Raw genomic sequence first — 22,704 nt, 5'->3', positions numbered from 1 at the left:
ATACCACTGTCTTTTTACTGTACCTTTTCTGTGTTTAGACACATAGACAGTTGCCATTGTGTTCCCATTGCCTACAGTGTTCAATACAGTAACATTCAGTACAGTAACGTGCAGGTTCGTAGCCTGGGAGCAATAGGCTGTCCTGTACAGCCTAGGTGTATGGGATATACTCTGAGCTATACCATCAAGGTTTGCATAGTGCATTCTGTGATGTTCACATGATGAAATCACGTGATGCATTTGTTAGAACATGTCCCCGTTGTTAAGCGGTACATGACTATATGTATACCCGTAAGTATGGTGCAGCAGTTTTTTTAAATGACCTGTCTGTATATTTTGATGTCTATGTAAATGTGTAAAGCAGTGATCCTCAACCAGCGACAGTTTTGTCCCTTCATCCGTCAGGGGATATTTGGCAATGCCTGGCAGCGTTTTAGTTTTTTTTTTTTTGGTTGTCATAGCTGGGATGAGGGAAGTACTTACTGACATCTAGTGGGTAGAGGCCAGGGATGCTAATGAACATCCTGCCACACAGAGGACAGTCCCACAACAAAGAATTATCCTGCCCAATGTCTCAGTAGTGCCAAGGGTGAGAAACCCTGGCATGGAGACTGTCTGGTGAGATATGTGTCAATATGTGCCACAGTCAGCTCTCAGGGCAGGACAGATTTTGACAAAAGAGAACTGAGACTTGTTTTTTTTTTAACTATATGTACTTTTATATTTAAATGTTTTTAATGAGACTCACCTATTTAAATTTTATGATAGATTATGGGTTGGAGTAAGCAGGAATGATTAGTAAATGAATTTGTAGTTGGAAGAGATATAGAAGTTGAATTGGTAGAGGCAGGTGGGCATGACGAGTGTATGTAAAGGAAGAGGAAGTGCACGGTAAGGCCATCTGTGTGTATGCTGTGAGAAGGATGCAAAGGCAAGAAAGCTGGCCAAACTGGCCCAAAGGTTTTGGCAGAAATTAGTAAGAGATTAGAGTAAAGTGGACGTTTGGAGCCAGATGCAGGAATGCCAGTGAGAATTTGGACATAATCAGATAAGAAGGGACCATTTTAGACTGTTAAGAAAGTTGTACACTGTGATTTTACTAAACAGTACTTTGGGAACACTACCCAAGATTAAAGGAGAGAAACAATAGAGTCAGGGAGACAAAACCGGGTAGTAATTATGTTAGCCTGGATATGTGCTAGTTGTCGGCTTGGATGAAGGTGAAAGCAGCGACTTGAAGTGGATAGGACGAATTTGGGAAATATCTAAAAGGAAGATTCAAGAGACCATAATAGTTTTTTGTTGCTTCATTACTTTGTGATTTCTCAATAGAGGCAATGAAGGAGAAGTTAATTCTTTTAAGTCATAAGACTATAACCTGGCTAATTGTTATATAAACAAAACTTTCTTATTAACCTTTATCAGCTTAAATTTTCTTATCTAAAAAACAAGGGTAATATATTTGCTTCCCAGATGTGTGGTAACAATTAAATGTGAGAATGTATGCCACTACCTGTATTTACAAATTCACCCGCTTCCTGCATTTGAAAGTTTAGCCACCAGGTGGCACCATATGCCTTGGTCATGAGCTGTAATTCTTTTGGGTACCTAAGTTGCCAGAGATTTCAGAGGGTCCTTCCTCTCTGCCTTTTCAGCTATGAAAATTTCATCTTTCTTAAAAAAAGCAGTACTTTTCTATATTAACCATTAAGTGAGAAGTGGAAAGTAAGGTATTCCTGCTATTTATAGCATTTTAAAGATGGATTGAAGCTTTAGAGATCTGTTAGTCTAGTCAAGGGGTTAGCAAACCATGGACCCTGTGCCAAATTGGAGCAGTTATTTATTTTTATGGCCCCAGAGCTAAGAATAGTTTTTACATTTTTAAATAGTTACATTTGAAATATTACATCGGTAGCTATATAATATCTTCCATTTTGCCTCTTGCCCTATAAATATTTACTACCGGGCCCTTAAAGAAAAAGTTTGCCCACCCTGTCTCATTTTTTCATTTAATACATAAAGAAAGTGAGGACCAGGCCGGGCGCCTGGCTCACACCTGTAATCCCAGCACTTTGGGAGGCCGAGGTGGGCAGATCATGAGGTCAGGAGATCGAGACCATCCTGGCCAACACGGTGAAACCCCGTCTCTATTAAAAATACAAAAAGTTAGCCGGGCGTGGTGGTGGGTGCCTGTAAGTCCCAGCTACTCGGGAGGCTAAGGCAGGAGAATGGCGTGAACCCGGGAGGCAGAGCTTGCAGTGAGCCGAGATTGTGCCGCTGCACCACTCCAGCCTGGGGGCGACAGAGTGAGACTCCGCTCAAAAAAAAAAAAAAAAAAAAAAAAAAAACAAAAAAAAAACGAAAGAAAGAAAGTGAGGCCCAGAAAGCTTTAGTGACTTTTCCTCGTAAGCTAGTAGCGTTACTAGAACTAGAATTGCATCTCCTAACTTCCAGCCCAGTGCTTTCTTTCTATAAAGTGTGCCTTTTTCTTTCCCTTTTGACTCTTAGCTTTCCCATTCTAAGCTGAGTCCCACTGTAACCCCACACACTTATGAGAATTGTTTCAAGTGCTTCTTGAATCTTATCCTAAAACCAAGGGTTTTTTCCTGCATATTAACTTGGTTCTGGGACCTCAGACCAATGGTGTCAGATCACCTATGACTGACTTTTTTTTTTTTTTTTACCGGTAATACTTCTTTAGAAATTTGATTTAGGTATTAGTAAACTTCACCTATTTCTCCCATTTTTTTCCGTTTCACATAGAAACAAACAATTATATATATGATATTACTACACGAGATTTATATATCAGAAGGCCGATTTTCCTTTATTCATTCAGTGTATATTTGTGATGCAGCTTCCCTGTGTGACCATTCTGCTAAGTGCTTCTATGGTACACGAACGTGAATGAGACAGTCTTTTACTTCAGTTTAAAGTAAAGTAGTCCCCCTCCTGTGTCTTTCTAGAAGAAAACTTGTTTCAACTTTTCTGTATAGGGTTAGCAAAAGAGACCTGATCTGTACTCTCTCAGAGAGCCTTTAGTTTAGTGTAAAATACAATACGGTTGACTCCCCAGAACTTAACTACTAGTAGCCTACTGTTGACTGGAAGCCTTGCCAATAACATCAACAGTCTATTAGTACATATTTTTATGTTATATGCATTATATACTGTATTCTTGCAGTAAAGTAAGCTAGGGAAAAAATGTTATTTAAAAAATCATAAGGGACCAGGTGCGGTGGTTCATGCTTGTAGTCCCAGCACTTTGGGAGGCTGAGGCAGGTGGATCACCTGAGGCCAGGAGTTTGAGACCAGCTTAGCCAATATGGCAAAACTTTGTCTCTACTAAAAATACAAAACAGCCGGGTGTGGTGGTGCGCACCTATAGTCCCAGCTATCCTGGAGGCCAGGGCACGGGAATCCCTTGAACCCAGGAGGTGGAGGCTTCAGTGAGCCGAGATCACACCAGAGCACTCCAGCCTGGGTGACAGAGTGAGACCCTCTCTCAAAACAAACAAACAAAAAATCTTTTTTTTTTTTTTTTTTTTTTTTTTTTATTTATTTATTTATTTATTTATTTATTTTTTTAAATTTATTTATTATTATTATACTTTAAGTTGTAGGGTACATGTGCATAACATGCAGGTTTGTTACATATGTATACTTGTGCCATGTTAGTCTGCTGCACCCATCAACTCGTCATTTACATCAGGTATAACTCCCAATGCAATCCCTCCCCCCTCCCCCCTCCCCATGATAGGCCCCGGTGTGTGATGTTCCCCTTCCTGAGTCCAAGTGATCTCGTTGTTCAGTTCCCACCTATGAGTGAGAACATGCGGTGTTTGGTTTTCTGTTCTTGTGATAGTTTGCTAAGAATGATGGTTTCCAGCTGCATCCATGTCCCTACAAAGGACGCAAACTCATCCTTTTTTATGGCTGCATAGTATTCCATGGTGTATATGTGCCACATTTTCTTAATCCAATCTGTCACTGATGGACATTTGGGTTGATTCCAAGTCTTTGCTATTGTGAATAGTGCTGCAATAAACATACGTGTGCATGTGTCTTTATAGCAGCATAATTTATAATCCTTTGGGTATATCCCCAGTAATGGGATAGCTGGGTCATATGGTACATCTAGTTCTAGATCCTTGAGGAATCGCCATACTGTTTTCCATAATGGTTGAACTAGTTTACAATCCCACCAACAGTGTAAAAGTGTTCCTATTTCTCCACATCCTCTCCAGCACCTGTTGTTTCCTGACTTTTTAATGATCGCCATTCTAACTGGTGTGAGATGGTATCTCATTGTGGTTTTGATTTGCATTTCTCTGATGGCCAGTGATGATGAGCATTTTTTCATATGTCTGTTGGCTGTATGAATGTCCTCTTTTGAGAAATGTCTGTTCATATCCTTTGCCCACTTTTTGATGGGGTTGTTTGTTTTTTTCTTGTAAATTTGTTGGAGTTCTTTGTAGGTTCTGGATATTAGCCCTTTGTCAGATGAGTAGATTGCAAAAATTTTCTCCCATTCTGTAGGTTGCCTGTTCACTCTGATGGTAGTTTCTTTTGCTGTGCAGAAGCTCTTTAGTTTAATTAGATCCCATTTGTCAATTTTAGCTTTTGCTGCCGTTGCTTTTGGTGTTTTAGACATGAAGTCTTTGCCCATGCCTATGTCCTGAATGGTACTACCTAGGTTTTCCTCTAGGATTTTTATGGTATTAGGTCTAACATTTAAGTCTCTAATCCATCTTGAATTAATTTTCGTATAAGGAGTAAGGAAAGGATCCAGTTTCAGCTTTCTACTGATGGCTAGCCAATTTTCCCAGCACCATTTATTAAATAGGGAATCCTTTCCCCATTTCTTGTTTCTCTCAGGTTTGTCAAAGATCAGATGGCTGTAGATGTGTGGTATTATTTCTGAGGACTCTGTTCTGTTCCATTGGTCTATATCTCTGTTTTGGTACCAGTACCATGCTGTTTTGGTTACTGTAGCCTTGTAGTATAGTTTGAAGTCAGGTAGCGTGATGCCTCCAGCTTTGTTCTTTTGACTTAGGATTGTCTTGGAGATGCGGGCTCTTTTTTGGTTCCATATGAACTTTAAAGCAGTTTTTTCCAATTCTGTGAAGAAACTCATTGGTAGCTTGATGGGGATGGCATTGAATCTATAAATTACCTTGGGCAGTATGGCCATTTTCACGATATTGATTCTTCCTATCCATGAGCATGGTATGTTCTTCCATTTGTTTGTGTCCTCTTTTATTTCACTGAGCAGTGGTTTGTAGTTCTCCTTGAAGAGGTCCTTTACATCCCTTGTAAGTTGAATTCCTAGGTATTTGATTCTCTTTGAAGCAATTGTGAATGGAAGTTCGTTCATGATTTGGCTCTGTGTTTGTCTGTTATTGGTGTATAAGAATGCTTGTGATTTTTGCACATTAATTTTGTATCCTGAGACTTTGCTGAAGTTGCTTATCAGCTTAAGGAGATTTTGGGCTGAGACAATGGGGTTTTCTAAATATACAATCATGTCATCTGCAAACAGGGACAATTTGACTTCTTCTTTTCCTAACTGAATACCCCTGATTTCTTTCTCTTGCCTAATTGCCCTAGCCAGAACTTCCAACACTATGTTGAATAGGAGTGGTGAGAGAGGGCATCCCTGTCTTGTGCCAGTTTTCAAAGGGAATTTTTCCAGTTTTTGCCCATTCAGTATGATATTGGCTGTGGGTTTGTCATAAATAGCTCTTATTATTTTGAGGTACGTTCCATCAATACCGAATTTATTGAGCGTTTTTAGCATGAAGGGCTGTTGAATTTTGTCAAAAGCCTTTTCTGCATCTATTGAGATAATCATGTGGTTCTTGTCTTTGGTTCTGTTTATATGCTGGATTATGTTTATTGATTTGCGAATGTTGAACCAGCCTTGCATCCCAGGGATGAAGCCCACTTGATCATGGTGGATAAGCTTTTTGATGTGTTGTTGAATCCGGTTTGCCAGTATTTTATTGAGGATTTTTGCATCGATGTTCATCAGGGATATTGGTCTAAAATTCTCTTTTTTTGTTGTGTCTCTGCCAGGCTTTGGTATCAGGATGATGTTGGCCTCATAAAATGAGTTAGGGAGGATTCCCTCTTTTTCTATTGATTGGAATAGTTTCAGAAGGAATGGTACCAACTCCTCCTTATACCTCTGGTAGAATTCAGCTGTGAATCCATCTGGTCCTGGACTTTTTTTGGTTGGTAGGCTATTAATTATTGCCTCAATTTCAGAGCCTACTATTGGTCTATTCAGGGATTCAACTTCTTCCTGGTTTAGTCTTGGAAGAGTGTAAGTGTCCAGGAAATTATCCATTTCTTCTAGGTTTTCCAGTTTATTTGCGTAGAGGTGTTTATAGTATTCTCTGATGGTAGTTTGTATTTCTGTGGGGTCGGTGGTGATATCCCCTTTATCATTTTTAATTGCGTCGATTTGATTCTTCTCTCTTTTCTTCTTTATTAGTCTTGCTAGTGGTCTGTCAATTTTGTTGATCTTTTCAAAAAACCAACTCCTGGATTCATTGATTTTTTGGAGGGTTTTTTGTGTCTCTATCTCCTTCAGTTCTGCTCTGATCTTAGTTATTTCTTGCCTTCTGCTAGCTTTCGAATGTGTTTGCTCTTGCTTCTCTAGTTCTTTTAATTGCGATGTTAGAGTGTCAATTTTTGATCTTTCCTGCTTTCTCTTGTGGGCATTTAGTGCTATAAATTTCCCTCTGCACACTGCTTTAAATGTGTCCCAGAGATTCTGGTATGTTGTATCTTTGTTCTCATTGGTTTCAAAGAACATCTTTATTTCTGCCTTCATTTCGTTATGTACCCAGTAGTCATTCAGGAGCAGGTTGTTCAGTTTCCATGTAGTTGAGCGGTTTTGATTGAGTTTCTTAGTCCTGAGTTCTAGTTTGATTGCACTGTGGTCTGAGAGACAGTTTGTTATAATTTCTGTTCTTGTACATTTGCTGAGGAGTGCTTTACTTCCAATTATATGGTCAATTTTGGAGTAAGTACGATGTGGTGCTGAGAAGAATGTATATTCTGTTGATTTGGGGTGGAGAGTTCTATAGATGTCTATTAGGTCTGCTTGCTGCAGAGATGAGTTCAATTCCTGGATATCCTTGTTAACTTTCTGTCTTGTTGATCTGTCTAATGTTGACAGTGGAGTGTTGAAGTCTCCCATTATTATTGTATGGGAGTCTAAGTCTCTTTGTAAGTCTCTAAGGACTTGCTTTATGAATCTGGGTGCTCCTGTATTGGGTGCATATATATTTAGGATAGTTAGCTCTTCCTGTTGAATTGATCCCTTGACCATTATGTAATGGCCTTCTTTGTCTCTTTTGATCTTTGATGGTTTAAAGTCTGTTTTATCAGAGACTAGGATTGCAACCCCTGCTTTTTTTTGTTCTCCATTTGCTTGGTAAATCTTCCTCCATCCCTTTATTTTGAGCCTATGTATGTCTCTGCGTGTGAGATGGGTCTCCTGAATACAGCAGACTGATGGGTCTTGACTCTTTATCCAGTTTGCCAGTCTGTGTCTTTTCATTGGAGCATTTAGTCCATTTACATTTAAGGTTAAGATTGTTATGTGTGAACTTGATCCTGCCATTATGATATTAACTGGTTATTTTGCTCGTTAGTTGATGCAGTTTCTTCCTAGCCTTGATGGTCTTTACATTTTGGCATGTTTTTGCAATGGCTGGTACCAGTTGTTCCTTTCCATGTTGAGTGCTTCCTTCAGGGTCTCTTGTAAGGCAGGCCTAGTGGTGACAAAATCTCTAAGCATTTGCTTATCTGTAAAGGATTTTATTTCTCCTTCACTTATGAAACTTAGTTTGGCTGGATATGAAATTCTGGGTTTAAAATTCTTTTCTTTAAGAATGTTGAATATTGGCCCCCACTCTCTTCTGGCTTGGAGAGTTTCTGCCGAGAGATCTGCTGTGAGTCTGATGGGCTTCCCTTTGTGGGTAACCCGACCTTTCTCTCTGGCTGCCCTTAAGATTTTTTCCTTCATTTCAACTTTGGTGAATCTGGCAATTATGTGTCTTGGAGTTGCTCTTCTCGAGGAGTATCTTTGTGGCGTTCTCTGTATTTCCTGGATTTGAATGTTGGCCTGCCCTACTAGGTTGGGGAAGTTCTCCTGGATGATATCCTGAAGAGTGTTTTCCAACTTGGTTCCATTTTCCCCCTCACTTTCAGGCACCCCAATCAGACGTAGATTTGGTCTTTTTACATAATCCCATACTTCTTGCAGGCTTTGTTCATTTCTTTTTCTTCTTTTTTCTTTTGGTTTCTCTTCTCGCTTCATTTCATTCATTTGATCCTCAATCGCTGATACTCTTTCTTCCAGTTGATCGAGTCGGTTACTGAAGCTTGTGCATTTGTCACGTATTTCTCGTGTCATGGTTTTCATCTCTTTCATTTCGTTTATGACCTTCTCTGCATTAATTAGTCTAGCCGTCAATTCTTCCACTTTTTTTTCAAGATTTTTAGTTTCTTTGCGCTGGGTACGTAATTCCTCCTTTAGCTCTAAGAAATTTGATGGACTGAAGCCTTCTTCTCTCATCTCGTCAAAGTCATTCTCCGTCCAGCTTTGATCCGTTGCTGGCGATGAGCTGCGCTCCTTTGCCGGGGGAGATGTGCTCTTATTTTTTGAATTTCCAGCTTTTCTGCCCTGCTTTTTCCCCATCTTTGTGGTTTTATCTGCCTCTGGTCTTTGATGATGGTGATGTACTGATGGGGTTTTGGTGTAGGAGTCCTTCCTGTTTGATAGTTTTCCTTCTAACAGTCAGGACCCTCAGCTGTAGGTCTGTTGGAGATTGCTTGAGGTCCACTCCAGACCCTGTTTGCCTGGGTATCAGCAGCAGAGGCTGCAGAAGATAGAATATTTCTGAACAGCGAGTGTACCTGTCTGATTCTTGCTTTGGAAGCTTCCTCTCAGGGGTATACTCCACCCTGTGAGGTGTGGGGTGTCAGACTGCCCCTAGTGGGGGATGTCTCCCAGTTAGGCTACTCAGGGGTCAGGGACCCACTTGAGCAGGCAGTCTGTCCGTTCTCAGATCTCAGCCTCCGTGTTGGGAGATCCACTGCTCTCTTCAAAGCTGTCAGACAGAGTCGTTTGCATCTGCAGAGTTTTCTGCTGCTTTGTTGTTGTTGTTGTTGTTGTTGTGTAGCTGTGCCCTGTCCCCAGAGGTGGAGTCTACAGAGACAGGCAGGTTTCCTTGAGCTGCTGTGAGCTCCACCCAGTTGGAGCTTCCCAGCAGCTTTGTTTACCTACTTAAGCCTCAGCAATGGCGGGCGCCCCTCCCCCAGCCTCGCTGCTGCCTTGCCGGTAGATCACAGACTGCTGTGCTAGCAATGAGGGAGGCTCCGTGGGCGTGGGACCCTCCCGGCCAGGTGTGGGATATGATCTCCTGGTGTGCCTGTTTGCTTAAAGCGCAATATTGGGGTGGGAGTTACCCGATTTTCCAGGTGTGTGTCTCAGTTCCCCTGGCTAGGAAAAGGGATTCCCTTCCCCCTTGCGCTTCCCAGGTGAGGCGATGCCTCGCCCTGCTTCAGCTCTCGCTGGTCGGGCTGCAGCAGCTGACCAGCACCGATCGTCTGGCACTCCCCAGTGAGATGAACCCAGTACCTCAGTTGAAAATGCAGAAATCACCGGTCTTCTGTGTCGCTGGCGCTGGGAGTTGGAGACTGGAGCTGTTCCTATTCGGCCATCTTGCTCCGCCCCCAAAAAATCTTAAGAGAAAATATTTATTGTAAATTAAGTGAAAGTAGATCATCCTAAAGTTCTTCACTTTCAGGTTGAGTAGGCTGAAGAGGAGGAGGAAGAAGAAAAGGGGTCAGTCTTATTGTCTCAGGAGTAGTAGAGGCAGAAGAGGTGGAGGAAATGGAAGCAGGGCAGGAAAGGCAGGCATACTCGGTGTAACTTCTGTTGAAAAATATCCGCTTATAAGTGGACCTGCACAGTTTAAACCTGTGTTGTTCAAGCATCAGCTGTAGTTCCCTTTAAGACAGGGATCATCTGTGATCAAACCAAGTGTCAGAAACCTTAAATTGTAAGAAATCAGTTGATCCTTCCTTGTAAATCTTGTGATTGAGAGATTTAGCTGAAGATAAAATAGTATTTTTAGGTATCTCAAGTATCTCTGAAAGGTAATTTCTGTTACCACAGTATTCTTTTCCGGGGACCTAGCTGATTATAGAGAAAAAAAGTCCTCTGTAAATATTATGTGGGTACTATTGTTGGATTTTTTAGTTAAAATAAAGTAACTTAAAGAACTATAGAAAATTACTGAAAAGCACTTCTCTGCAATGCAAATGTTCACAATCAGACAAATTGGCATATGGTCATGTAGACCTAAACAAATTTTAATCTGCAATTTCAAGACAAATTATCAGTATTTTAAAGTAAGAATTTTAATTCAATAAATTAGAATAATTTCTTCAATGGAGTAGTTTGAGGCTGTTTAATTACTTTCTCAAGACAGGTATAGCTCTTTCCTCACATGAATGATAGTTCCTAAAAGCCAACTGTTTGTCTAAAACAAATTCCTTCACGATATTTGTTGAAAACTCTTGATTATACCATCTGGTTTTCATTCTAGTGAGTACAGTAGACTGAGCATGTTTGTGGACCTGTGTTGGTCACACAGACCCCAAGACAGAATGTGGAAGCCACCTTTGGTGAAGAACCTAGATAACTGGTTTTAAGTTTTCATCTCATAATATCTAATACTAGACCACTGGATTTGAGTTGTTTGTGATAAAATTTGTCAGACATTTCATATCATTTCGTATCAGCTTCAAAATCATTGAAGTAGTGTTAATTTTAAAAAATAAATTATAAAAATCAGTATTATAATCAGTTTATTTTATAGACTGGGTTACACTTAGGATTTATTTAAATGTTTAACATTTTTATTTCCAATTTTAAAAAGTGGTAACCTCTAGCACTCTTTTTATTGAGAGTCTCTTATCCAAAATATACACAGCATTCTTTGATATTTTCTGTGAAATATCATTAGGTCATACCAATATCCACCTTCCATCAATTTCCCTAAAACTCAGTGATTTCTAAAGCCTAGAAAGTTGATGACTAGCTGCCCCATTTGAAATGGCATTGAGAAGAGCCCTGTGTCTTCTCTGAAAGGAAGTTGTGATTATGGTCAGCAATATCAGTAACATTTCAGCAAGAACATCACCGACTTGTCAGATACGTATGCCCTTGCTCTTTTGCCAGTCCCCATCTTCCTTGCACTGTCCTACCCCCAGAAGCTTCATCGTCTGAGAGCTAATTTGACTTAAAACTGATAGATTTTTATGTAGAGTGGAAAATGAAACTGTACATTCTAGAAGTATTCCTAATTAATGCTATTTCTCTGCAAATCCTTCTTTGTCTAAAGGGAACGTGTTGAGAATACCAGTCGCCCAGGAGAGATGCAGGTAACCATTCAGAACCTAATGCCAGCGACTGTGTACATCTTTAGAGTTATGGCTCAAAATAAGCATGGCTCCGGAGAGAGTTCAGCTCCACTGCGAGTAGAAACGCAGCCTGAGGGTAAGTCTTCCACCTGTCTGTCAGCACCCCCTAGAGGTAGACTTTTCTGAAGTTCTACCTTTGTTTAGCCTCGCACACCATAGGGGAGCAGAAGATAACAATTCCTTACCTTCAGGGCCCTTATCAATTATTGGAGGCAAAATTAATTTACATCCAAAAACAGCAAATAGGGTCAGGCATGGTGGCTCATGCCTGTAATCCAAGCACTTTAGGAGGCCGAGGCAAGCGGATCCCCTGAGGTCAGGTTTTCTAGACCAGCCTGGCCAACATGGTGAAACCCTGTTTCTACTAAAAATACAAAAATTTAACGGGCATGGTAGTGAGTGCCTGTAATCCCAGCTACTCGGGAAAGTAGCTGAGGCAGGAGAATCACCTGAGCCCAGGAGGCGGAGGTTGCAGTGAGCCGAGATCGCAAAACTGCACTCCAGCCTGGGTGAGAGAGTGAGACTCCGTCTTAAAAAAAAAAAAAAAAAAAAAAAAAGCAAATAGTATGAGACAATATACTTCTATTGATGCTTTTCTACATGTTCATATTTTACTGACCCTTTAAGACTTACCTCAGATGCCTTCTAGAATCTTTCCTCTAATATTGTTATCTCCACAGTTCTAAGGTATTTATTACATTCTTTCTTCAGTTATGATTATGAACTTACCTTGCTGACTTTGTAGCAAAGACGAAGCCTTTGTCATCTTTACATTTCCCACAGTGTCTAATGTCATGCCTTGCACGTGAAGTAGGTATTTAATGATTGTTCTTAACTGGATTGTCTATCTTTAGGCATACCATGCTCTTTAGAATCTCCTTGAGGCTTTATTTTGGGCCTGTGGTCTTTTATGCTACATAGGGTTACTTCTAATTACATTTCTAAGATTTTCTGTGACTTGAGTGTCAATCGGGTTTATTTATAGTATAAATGTGTTGTATATCTTACGTGTGGGTTGTAAACTATAGGCCCAAAATTACAAGCAGCCGAATCTTAATGAATGCTTTTCCTACTTGAGGTTTTTGTCTGGACTTTTGCCTTCTTTTAGCACAAGTTGTTTTTCCTCAGTGTATTCTTCAGTCTACTTTTATTATTAACAGCATTAGTTTTTCTGTATTAAAAACCTCCAGTAATAATAAAATATTTTACTTTAAGTAGAGAGTATTTTAGATATATTTGTAGAGGCTACTGACCAGGCAACTAAACAGATTAAATGACTTTACCAGTGGAACTACAGAAATAATTTAAGAACTTTACCTGACGGGTAGAATAAGTCAAGAAGCTGTAGAACTTCACTTTCTAATGCCATGGCAAATCACTCACCTGTCAAATATTTATTGAGTATCCCCTACACCAGGTAATGTACAAGATACTGGAGATGCAGGGATGAACAAGCTAGGTCTTCTTCCCTTAAAGAAGGAGCAGGCAAGATAGGAGACCTTTCATCATCTCAGTGACAGAGATTGAAGATAGGAATCAAACCCAGGCAAGAACAAGAGGGCCATCACAGAGTCAGGGGGTTGATTTAAGGGAAGAGTGTGTTCTCATTACAGGCAGGATGTTGAATTTTACAGTTATCTATGTTCAGACAAGAGCAGGAATACTCTATTAGGTTTCAAGCTCAGTTACCTTTCATCAGCTTTCATATAGAAGCATCATTCATGAGAGATACTAGGATACAGAATAGAGAAAACTGACTGTAAAAGATAGAAAAGTTAAGGCAGGATCCTAGGGAAAGATGAGACCTGAGGCTGGCCTTGAGGCATTTGACTTAGAGCAAGCATATTGTGGGAAGGAATTTGCATGACCCAAATCCCAGAAATAGAATCTAACAGTGCACATGCAAGGTAAGTCATGATGAAAATGAAGGAAATGCAAGGGTCCTATCCTGAGGCTGTAAACCTTCTGAAACTACATGAAAATAAATCTGTGTGTCTGTACATACTCACATTTCCCTTGGAAAGAATCTGTAATTTTCATTACCATTTCAGTTCATATGTCAAATTGTTGAGAGCCACTGGGAGGGCCATTGTCAAATTTAGAGATGAAAGAAAAGGGGTGAAGAAGAGTAGATTTATTGAGTGCCCACCATGTGTCAGCCACTGTGTTAGGCAGTCAGGATGTAATTGTTAGGCAGTCAGGATGTAAAGATGAGTAAGACTTGACTTCTGTCCACAAGGAGTTTATGGTCTGGTACCATAGACAACAGTGTGATGTGTTATCACCTTAAGGAAAGTAGAAAGCACAACCATTTATTCAAGGAGTTTGGCTAAAAGAAAATAGTTACAAGAATATAGGTAGAAGGGACAACAGGTTCTGGTGAGGGTATTTGAGGGATGGAGAAGAGACTAACATGTTTTGGCAAAAGAGAAGCAGTTTCTGAAGAGAGATTTGCATTTCATCTGGAGGTGTTCAGCTTGTGTGGGGGAGGCATAAATGTTGGAACCAGCCCTTGGAAAATATCTTACGTATTTAGTTTCACAAACCAACTTAACATTTTTTCCATTTATTATGCCACTATACAGCTGAAATGAAAGAATTCATTAGCACCTTTTTTAGGATCATATTTGCCTACACTTGGCCAATGAATATATTGAAAATGATTTCAAGAGAATTTAGGGACTGTTTTGTTTTTCTTCTCCTTTAATAAGTTAGAGGAAAGTTTCCCATAGCAGCAGAAGTGTGACAAACCCCACCTGTCAGGCTGCACAAAATGCGCCCTTAACTTAAGTGAGTAACATGATTCATAACTAAAGCAAACAACTGTTAGAGTAACCATATTCAGATTTCTCTACTTTTGTAGCAAAATTAATCTTAAGCTATGGTGCTGTTATTCAGGAAAGCCAGTTTGTTTTACATTTTGTTAGTTTTTTTTCCCTTCCCAGTTTTTAAATCCAATGAATTACAGAAACACTAGTGCCAGAGAAATTGTTTTCAAATATAGATGTCTACCAAAGTGTAGGCATAGACAGCTACACAGGATTTGTGTATAAATTGGAACTGGAACCTGTCAATCAGACAAAAAGAATATAGTAAAAGGGTAGGTATGTGAGCCATTGTAGGAGACAGAGCCAGCTAGACACTTAAGCAGTCAGCCAGTGATCCAGTCCTCCAGTCACATGCATCCTGTCATGGATATTGTAATCATCTCCTGAAGGGTCCTCTTGAGCCCATGTTTTAGAATCAGCAAGTACTCGACTCCTGGGTCCACCACAAGCTAACTTTCCCATCACTTGGGAAAGATTGTTAACTTCATAACCTCACCTGTAAATGAGGATGATAATATTCATCTCATTTGGTTTAGTGCAAAGATTATATGAGAAAATACATGTCAAGTATTTAGTGCTTGACTGACTGTAACCGGTTATTCAATAAATGGTAGCTGTTTTACAATTATTATTCTTTTATCTACTCTTGTTCCTTTACTGTTTTCTTCCATACATGTGTTCACATGTCCTTTCTAAACACAGATCTGATCGTGTCATGCTCCTGCTCATAATTTTTCAGTAGTTACCTAATACCTACTAGAGAAAATATAAGCTTCAATAGCAGGACATTAGAGGATTCTTCACTATCTGATCGGTCATTGTTTTCAACATTCTGTCTCCCATATCCACTCTGTTTCAACCAAGCTGAACCACTTAACACTGTCTTTTTGTATATTCTCCCTATTGACCCCATTGACTGGAATGATTTTCCTCTTGGTATCTGAGGAAAGTGTTCATTTTGCTTGACTCCAAGAATTCTTCACTAATCCTTCTTTTCCCTCCCAAACCCCTCCCAAAGCAGAATTGTGTGCTCTCTCGTCTTTCTGTTTTTGTTATAGCCATTACCTAAATCTGTTAGCACTTAAGACATTTTTTGTAACTGTTTATGTATCTGACTTTCCTGCTAGACTGGGAGTTCTTTGTGGGCAGGAGTCTCTTCATCACTGTATCCCTAGTGCCTACCACAGTGCCCGGCAGAAGAAGGATCTCTTTCTGTGGTGGTTGCCTTTTATGTCTTGTGTAGGCCCACTGCAAAACTGGGATTTTATAAACCACAAGGAAAGTTTTTCAATGTAATTTCTGGCTTTGATTTGAATCATAAAAAGGAAAATGTGTTTATATATTATTCTAAAACCACTTCAATCAAATCCATTGTTTTCTTAGCTTCTATTATTTTTAAAACATGGCCAATATGACAATATTGCCAAGAACGGTTATTGAGGAGTGTAGCATTTCATTTATATCTTGCTATCTCAAACTTTTCTTTCTAGTTCAGCTCCCTGGCCCAGCACCTAACATTCGTGCATATGCAACCTCGCCTACCTCCATCACTGTTACGTGGGAAACGCCAGTGTCTGGCAATGGGGAAATTCAGAATTATAAATTGTACTACATGGAAAAGGGGACAGATAAAGAACAGGTATGAAGTGAAGCAACTTTTCAAACCATTGATGGGAATAGTAAAGTCGAAATATATTTCCAAAACTCAATAGTTGCTTGACTGGAAATTTGAGGGAGAAAAAGATATATAGGAAATGAAAAGTTGACAGATTCTATTTCTTTGTACCAAGTTTTATTGTGTAGTTTTTACCAGCAGCGGTCACTGAACATCAAGCAGTATTTCTAAGTAAATTGTCAGTTTATGATTAATCTGCTTTGACTGTTAAAGAACCTTATGTAAAAGGGATAAAATCTGTTTCATGTAGAATATAGAATTTGTATAGCTAATTCTTTAATTTTCAACTTTTCTTTTGGCTTGAGTTGTGTATGTATAAAATGTTTTATTTTATTCAAGGATGTTGATGTTTCAAGTCACTCTTTCACCATTAATGGGTTGAAAAAATATACAGAGTATAGTTTCCGAGTGGTGGCCTACAATAAACATGGTCCTGGAGTCTCCACACAAGATGTTGCTGTTCGAACATTGTCAGATGGTGAGTCTTTCTTCCTCTGGAACAATATACCACGCTTGGTGCCCCTGGTGGTTTAGTTGTAAGATCATGGGCTTTGATGTCTAGAAGATTCAGTTCAGATCCCAATTCTACCTCTTTCTGGTAATACGACTTTAGTAAACTCTGAACACCTTTCTTTACATGTAAAATGTAGATAATACCAACTTCATTGAGTTGCTGTAAAGATTGAGTGAGAAAACATAGAACATAAAGTGCCTCTTACTGAGTAGGCTCTCAGCATTTATATAAGTAAATACCATTGCTTGTTCGTAACACAGACCATTCCAGGGCTTTTGGAAGATTAGCCTTGTTCTACTTAGCAATCATATTTGCATGCCAAATTAGTCTTTCTAGTTCCTCCATATTTGTGACTGTTTTATTTCTCACCTGTGACTGAATTTCTAAATTAAGTTATATACATACCCATGACCTACAGCAGTGTTTTTTGAACTACAGCTTGCCAAAGAGATTAAGTAGGTCAAAACCAGCATTTAAAAATGTGTATATTTTTAAAATAGAACTGAAAAGATTAGAGTTCATTGCACTTAGTAAGGGTATATGTTGTTTCATGAAACTCAGCTAAATCTAATGTTTTAGAAAAATGTCTTTTTAAAAAATTTATTTATGTGTATACAGCTCTTATATAAACACACATGCTTTAGAAGCTATAGTTTAACTCCCTTAAGAAAATAGTCAAACTTAACATCACCAATAAAAGAACAGGCTGACATCACGTGCCTCCTTATGTGATATGTGGAGGAAGACACAATATTACTTCTGTTGTATTAGTCCCAAAAATATTTAACTTGAATCTGATCATGATGAAACAATGAGACACATCCCAATTGAGGGAAGTTCTGCAAAAAAAAATTTTTATTTTAACTGACTTGGATTCTCAAAATATATTAGTTTTGTGAAAGAAAAAAACGGTTGAGGAATCAGTCTAGAATCTAGATTAAAGAAGAGTAAAGACATATGAAATAAAATATGTATGATCTTTGGATCCTGCATCTGGACGTAAAAAAAAACAGCCATAAAGGACACTATTGGTATAATTACTTAATGTTAGATACTTACAGTATTAGGCAATAGTAAATATTAGATGTTATTAGCTATATTAGATAATATTTTTGTGTTAAAATTTCTGAGTGTGATTTTCGTATTGTGCATTTTGTTGGAGGATGTCCTTGTTCATAGGAGACACGTGGCGATACACACTGCAGAATTTTGGAGTGAAGTATGATGACTGCAGTCATCTCTCAGATGATTCAGAAACAATATGTAGAGAGATAAATCTGTATACATATACATAGAGTAAGATAAATAAAGCAGAGGTTGCAGAATATTAATAATTGTGAATCTGAAAATAATAGCCATTCATTGTACTATTCTTGCCACTGTTTTCCATGGGCTTGACAGTTTTCAGGATTAAAAAGTTGGGAAGTCTGGTGCAGTGGCTCACACCTGTAATCTCAGCACTTTGGGAGGCCAAGTCGGGCAGCTCACTTGAGCCCAAGAGTTCAAGACCAGCCTGGACAACATGGCAAAACCCCATCTCTACTTTAAAAAAAAAAAAATAGCTGGGCATGAGTGGCACACATCTTTAATCCTAGTACTCAGGAGACTGAGGTGGGAGGATCACCTGAGCCCAGGGAGGTCAAGGCTTCAGTGAGCTGTGATTGCACCACTGCACTCCAGCCTGGGTGACAGAGTGAGATGCTGTCTAAAAAAAAAAAAAAGTTGGGAAAAAGAAAATAAATAAACTGTAGGTGGTTATACCTTGGCTACTGAACTACATAAGCCAGTTAGTCAAGATATTGGGGAAAAGTTAAGGGAAAAAAAAGTTTACTGTAGGCTCTTAAATCTACACATGAGGCAAATTTTAACTGCATTAAGTGTGTTGGCATGTTGACTACAGTATCTGTGGGAATTGAACACATCTCAGCATGGTGGCTAGGGGAAGCGCTTTGGAATAATGCAAATCTTGGTTCCGATACCAGGTGAAACAAATATCTTGGACAAGTTAACTTCCCTCTACCTCTTCTGTAGTTTTCTGATCTACAAAATGGAAATGATAATAGAAACTCTGTCCTGAGATTATTATAAGGAATAAGTGCCTGCCATGTAATGACCATGCAGCAAATCTTTACTATAATGATGATAATGAAGACAATGATGACAGCTATGTTGGATGCCTCTGCAACTCAGTCACTTCTTAACATGGAGATGACTGGATCATTAATGTACTTTTTTTAAAACACCATGTGCCTAGGTCCTACTCTAGACCCTCATTACCTGAATCTCTGAGTGTAGGCTTAAGGCACTTTGCTGGGCACAAATTACAGAAATTAGCAAGACACATTTCTTTTGTCTTCCAGAAGCTATAGTACAGTGGGCACTTAGTTGTATACCTGGTCACCAAATGTTAGAGACAGAAAGGGAGAGGTTTCCATGAGTGGATTAGGAGAGAAGGGCTAAAGTCAGCAATTTGTGAGTGCAGAGAAAACAAATTCGGTTTACTTTGCTTGCTCTCACCAATATGAAGGGAGATACTAGAGAACGTGTGGGCCACACACTTTGAGATAACCCTGGGTTATGTTCTAAAGTGAGGAACTAGGCCGGGCGCTGTGGCTCACGCCTGTAATCCCAGCACTTTGGGAGGCCGAGGCGGGCGGATCACAAGGTCAGGAGATCGAGACCATCCTGGCTAACACGGTGAAACCCCGTCTCTACTAAAAATACAAAAAAAAAATTAGCCGGGCGTGGTGGTGGGCGCCTGTAGTCCCAGCTACTCAGGAGGCTGAGGCAGGAGAATGGCGTGAACCCGGGAGGCGGAGCTTGCAGTGAGCCGAGATCGTGCCACTGCACTCCAGCCTGGGCGACAAAGCGAGACTCCATCTCAAAATAAATAAATAAATAAATAAATAAAGGGAGGAACTAAAGTTATGTGGCTGTTTGTTTAACCAACAGTCCCAAACTTCTCACTTCTAAATGAGTATTTTCTGGTATCTGGTTGCCTCAGGAAGCCAGATGGTTCACTTTACCAGCTGTCATTGCTTAAATATCTTTGCTCTCCTTGGGAACTGCCTTCAAAACCAGCTTAGAAACTCCACAAGAAAAGCCAGGCTTACTGATGTATGTACATCTCATTTTGATCCATAATGTCATTACCCCATTCAGTCACTTGCCGTATTCCAGAAAAACATGATTGTCTGCCAAGATAAAGATAGACCAGGGCCAGATGCGGTGGCTCATGCCTGTAATCCAGCACTTTGGGAGGCCGAGGCAGGTGGATCACCTGAGGTCAGGAGTTCAAGACCAGCCTGGCCAACATGGTGAAACCCCATCTCTACTAAAAATACAAAAATTTGCCAGGCTTGGTAGCAGGCATCTGTAATCCCAGCTACTCAGGAGGCTGAGGCAGGAGAATCACTTGAACCGAGGAGGCAGAGGTTGCTGTGAGCCAAGATTGCGCCATTGTGCTCCAGCCTGGGCAACAAGGGTGAAACTTAGTCTCAAAAAAAAAAAAAAAAAAAGATAAACCATCATCAGTAATACTCAAAAGAATGCATTTAAGGTTCTGAGTACATACGAGGTCTAGAAAAGTTGAGAGTTTTTAGAAGAGTTCAGAGCCACTATACATCCTTGAAATAAATATATGACTTCCCAAAGGTACAACCTGGCCTGGGTGTGGGTGCTTTCCCATATGAAAGTGTCTTATGTTAAAAATTGAACCAGGCATGGCCATATGTCATCCACATAGTATTGTCAACATGAGGGCATTGGCAGCTAGTTTAGATCTGGTCACGTAATCAGTGTTTGAGATTTGCATTTGTTTAAAGTCCAGTCAAGATGATCACATGATGGGTGATGTGTGGGTGATTTAAAAAAAAAAAAATTTTTTTTTTGTTTGCTTCTCTAGTTCCCAGTGCTGCTCCTCAGAATCTGTCCTTGGAAGTGAGAAATTCAAAGGTAAAACTTTATGACGCTGCTGTTCATTTTTACTGGTATACTATTGCGCCTCACAGGGGCTTATAGAAAGGGAGATTCTGTGGGAAAGCATCAAAATAAATGAATGGCAGTGTTGTAATAGTCTGCATTTGAAAATACTAAACCTATAAATTAGAGCCTAACTGAAAAAAATCACAAGCAAAGAAATAAAAACACATAGATATTACACTTGCATTAAAGCTGGGCTTAAAAACCAACTCATTTATTCTCCTTAATTTTGCTTCCTTTCTCTGATGCCAAAACTGCTTTAGCGTTTCTGCAAATAAATTGCTCTTTTTCTGTAAAACATTACATTCTAGATGTTAACTGTTCCGAACCTTAGTGGTACGGCAGAAGGAAATAAGTTGTTTATAACATGGTTCCTTAGTGCTGTGAGATGAGCCCATATGAATCAAAGACCTCTGTCAGATTGGTTGTATCTCCTCAAACTGTCCCTCCTAGCCAAGTTTGCTGTGTTCTTAGGGCCATGTATGCCTCTCAGAGGCTCAGAGCCCTTCTGGACTACACAGACAACTGAGATATTCAGTCCTTTCAAGAAGTACTATAGAGAGCCAAATGCAGTGGCTCGGAGGCTGAGGTGAGAGGATCACTTGAGCCCGTGAGTTCAAGGCTGCAGTGAGCCATGATTATGCAACTACACTATAGCCTGAGTGACAGAGTGAGACCCCCTACTTCAAAAAAATAAGAAAGTACTATAGGACTCCTTTTTGTCTTTTAAGAGGCAACCAGCTGTTAATTAATCATCCCCTTTTTAAAGAGTTTTAGATGAAGATTTCAGCTCTTCTGCACTGGACACGGGAAAGAATCTTTATACCTAATAATAGTTTACTTCCCTAATCCATGGGCTTCTGGCCTTCTTATACTTTCCTTCTGAAAACTTTTCTGAGACTTTTAGCCAACATCATCCTTCTGGCAAAACAGCCAGGAGATCAGGGGTCCAGAGGGTACTACTTGAATGTATAATCTTCCCATTTGATCCTTGAGGGTTTTAGAATTTAAAGGTATTTTTGAGTGATTGTTAAATAACTTTGTAAAACTCTGAGTACCTTGCTGCCTCTATGCTTCTTCTCTTTACACTGTGAAATCAGGATAAAAATATGTAAAACAGGACCAAGCTTTTGATATATTCAGCCTTTTTTCTATAATCCTGTCTTGTGCAGAGTATTATGATTCACTGGCAGCCACCTGCTCCAGCCACACAAAATGGGCAGATTACTGGCTACAAGATTCGCTACCGAAAGGCCTCCCGAAAGAGTGATGTCACTGAGACCTTGGTAAGCGGGACACAGCTGTCTCAGCTGATTGAAGGTAAGCTACCTTGCACATAGGCAAAAGGTAGACTGTGTCTTTCTCAGATATTAAATTATGCTAATCTAATGACTGCTCTGAGCTGTCAACTTACACAATTTTAAAATGGTTCAGAAAATTTTTAATGGTTCAGTCCACTTCTGACTTGATAGAGATTAGTGGAAAACATTCTTAAAGGTTCTGCTATCTCTGAGTGGTGAGATTGAGTTTGATTTTTCCTTTCTTGTGTTTTCTGCATTCTCCACGTTTTCATTTTTGCATGTATGTATTTTTTTTTTTGTAATCTGAAAAATGATTAAACAAAGTTATATAAGTATGGAAATTACTCCACTCAGTCTAGTTGGTAACTGAGGTCTACAAAATGGTTTTTGTAATACCGACCACCACTTGTGTGTACATGGCCTGAAACAGTATTTGTGAATAGCTGCCTCATTGCGATAATCATACATGCGACTATGGACATGATAACATTTTAGAAAATACTATCAGGCATAGCTCCTTCTGTATAGTTTTCCCTTCATATGCAACAGAATAAGTGGCATACCTGGTAAAAATGGATCCAAATGTGTATCTAATATGGGTTCACCCTGGAGATCACAGAGACTCCCCCGTCTTCCTCAAGTAGGGGAAGTAGAGTTGGCTAAGCAAGGGTAAGGTTCTTTTGCAGGAGAAACATGGAAGCCAGATTAAGTGCTTTCACCCTGTGAATATTGGGATCATGCCTACAAAGAATTGAGACAGATGCCCCAAGCTGTCCTTGTTCCATTGGGTTTTCATAGATGCTTAATATGGCTGCAGAATCTACTGTAGTCTGAGCAGACCCCATCCTGCCCACTCCTTTATTAGTTTAGCAGTGCCAAGACTCTGTCCTGCTCAGT

The 22,704-nt window shown here is 39.7% G+C and overlaps 1 protein-coding gene across 8 annotated transcripts in view; it reads left to right on the top strand.

The window, feature by feature from the left end:
- NEO1 (neogenin 1) overlaps positions 1–22,704 on the top strand; it is a 266,759-nt gene that overhangs the window by 194,444 nt on the left and 49,611 nt on the right. For all 8 annotated transcript variants that reach the window (XM_021940692.2, XM_021940691.2, XM_021940696.2 and 5 more), the window contains exons 9-13: positions 11,430–11,584; positions 15,827–15,975; positions 16,351–16,489; positions 20,430–20,479; positions 21,679–21,826. In XM_021940692.2, coding sequence (XP_021796384.1) covers positions 11,430–11,584; positions 15,827–15,975; positions 16,351–16,489; positions 20,430–20,479; positions 21,679–21,826 — 641 coding nt within the window. The remainder of the gene's footprint in view (positions 1–11,429; positions 11,585–15,826; positions 15,976–16,350; positions 16,490–20,429; positions 20,480–21,678; positions 21,827–22,704) is intronic.

Source organism: Papio anubis, chromosome 7 (assembly GCF_008728515.1).
Source record: "Papio anubis isolate 15944 chromosome 7, Panubis1.0, whole genome shotgun sequence".
Classification (NCBI taxonomy): Eukaryota; Metazoa; Chordata; class Mammalia; order Primates; family Cercopithecidae; genus Papio; species Papio anubis.
The sequence above is the reverse complement of the archived record's forward strand: the minus strand, read 5'-3'. Positions and strand labels throughout refer to the sequence as shown.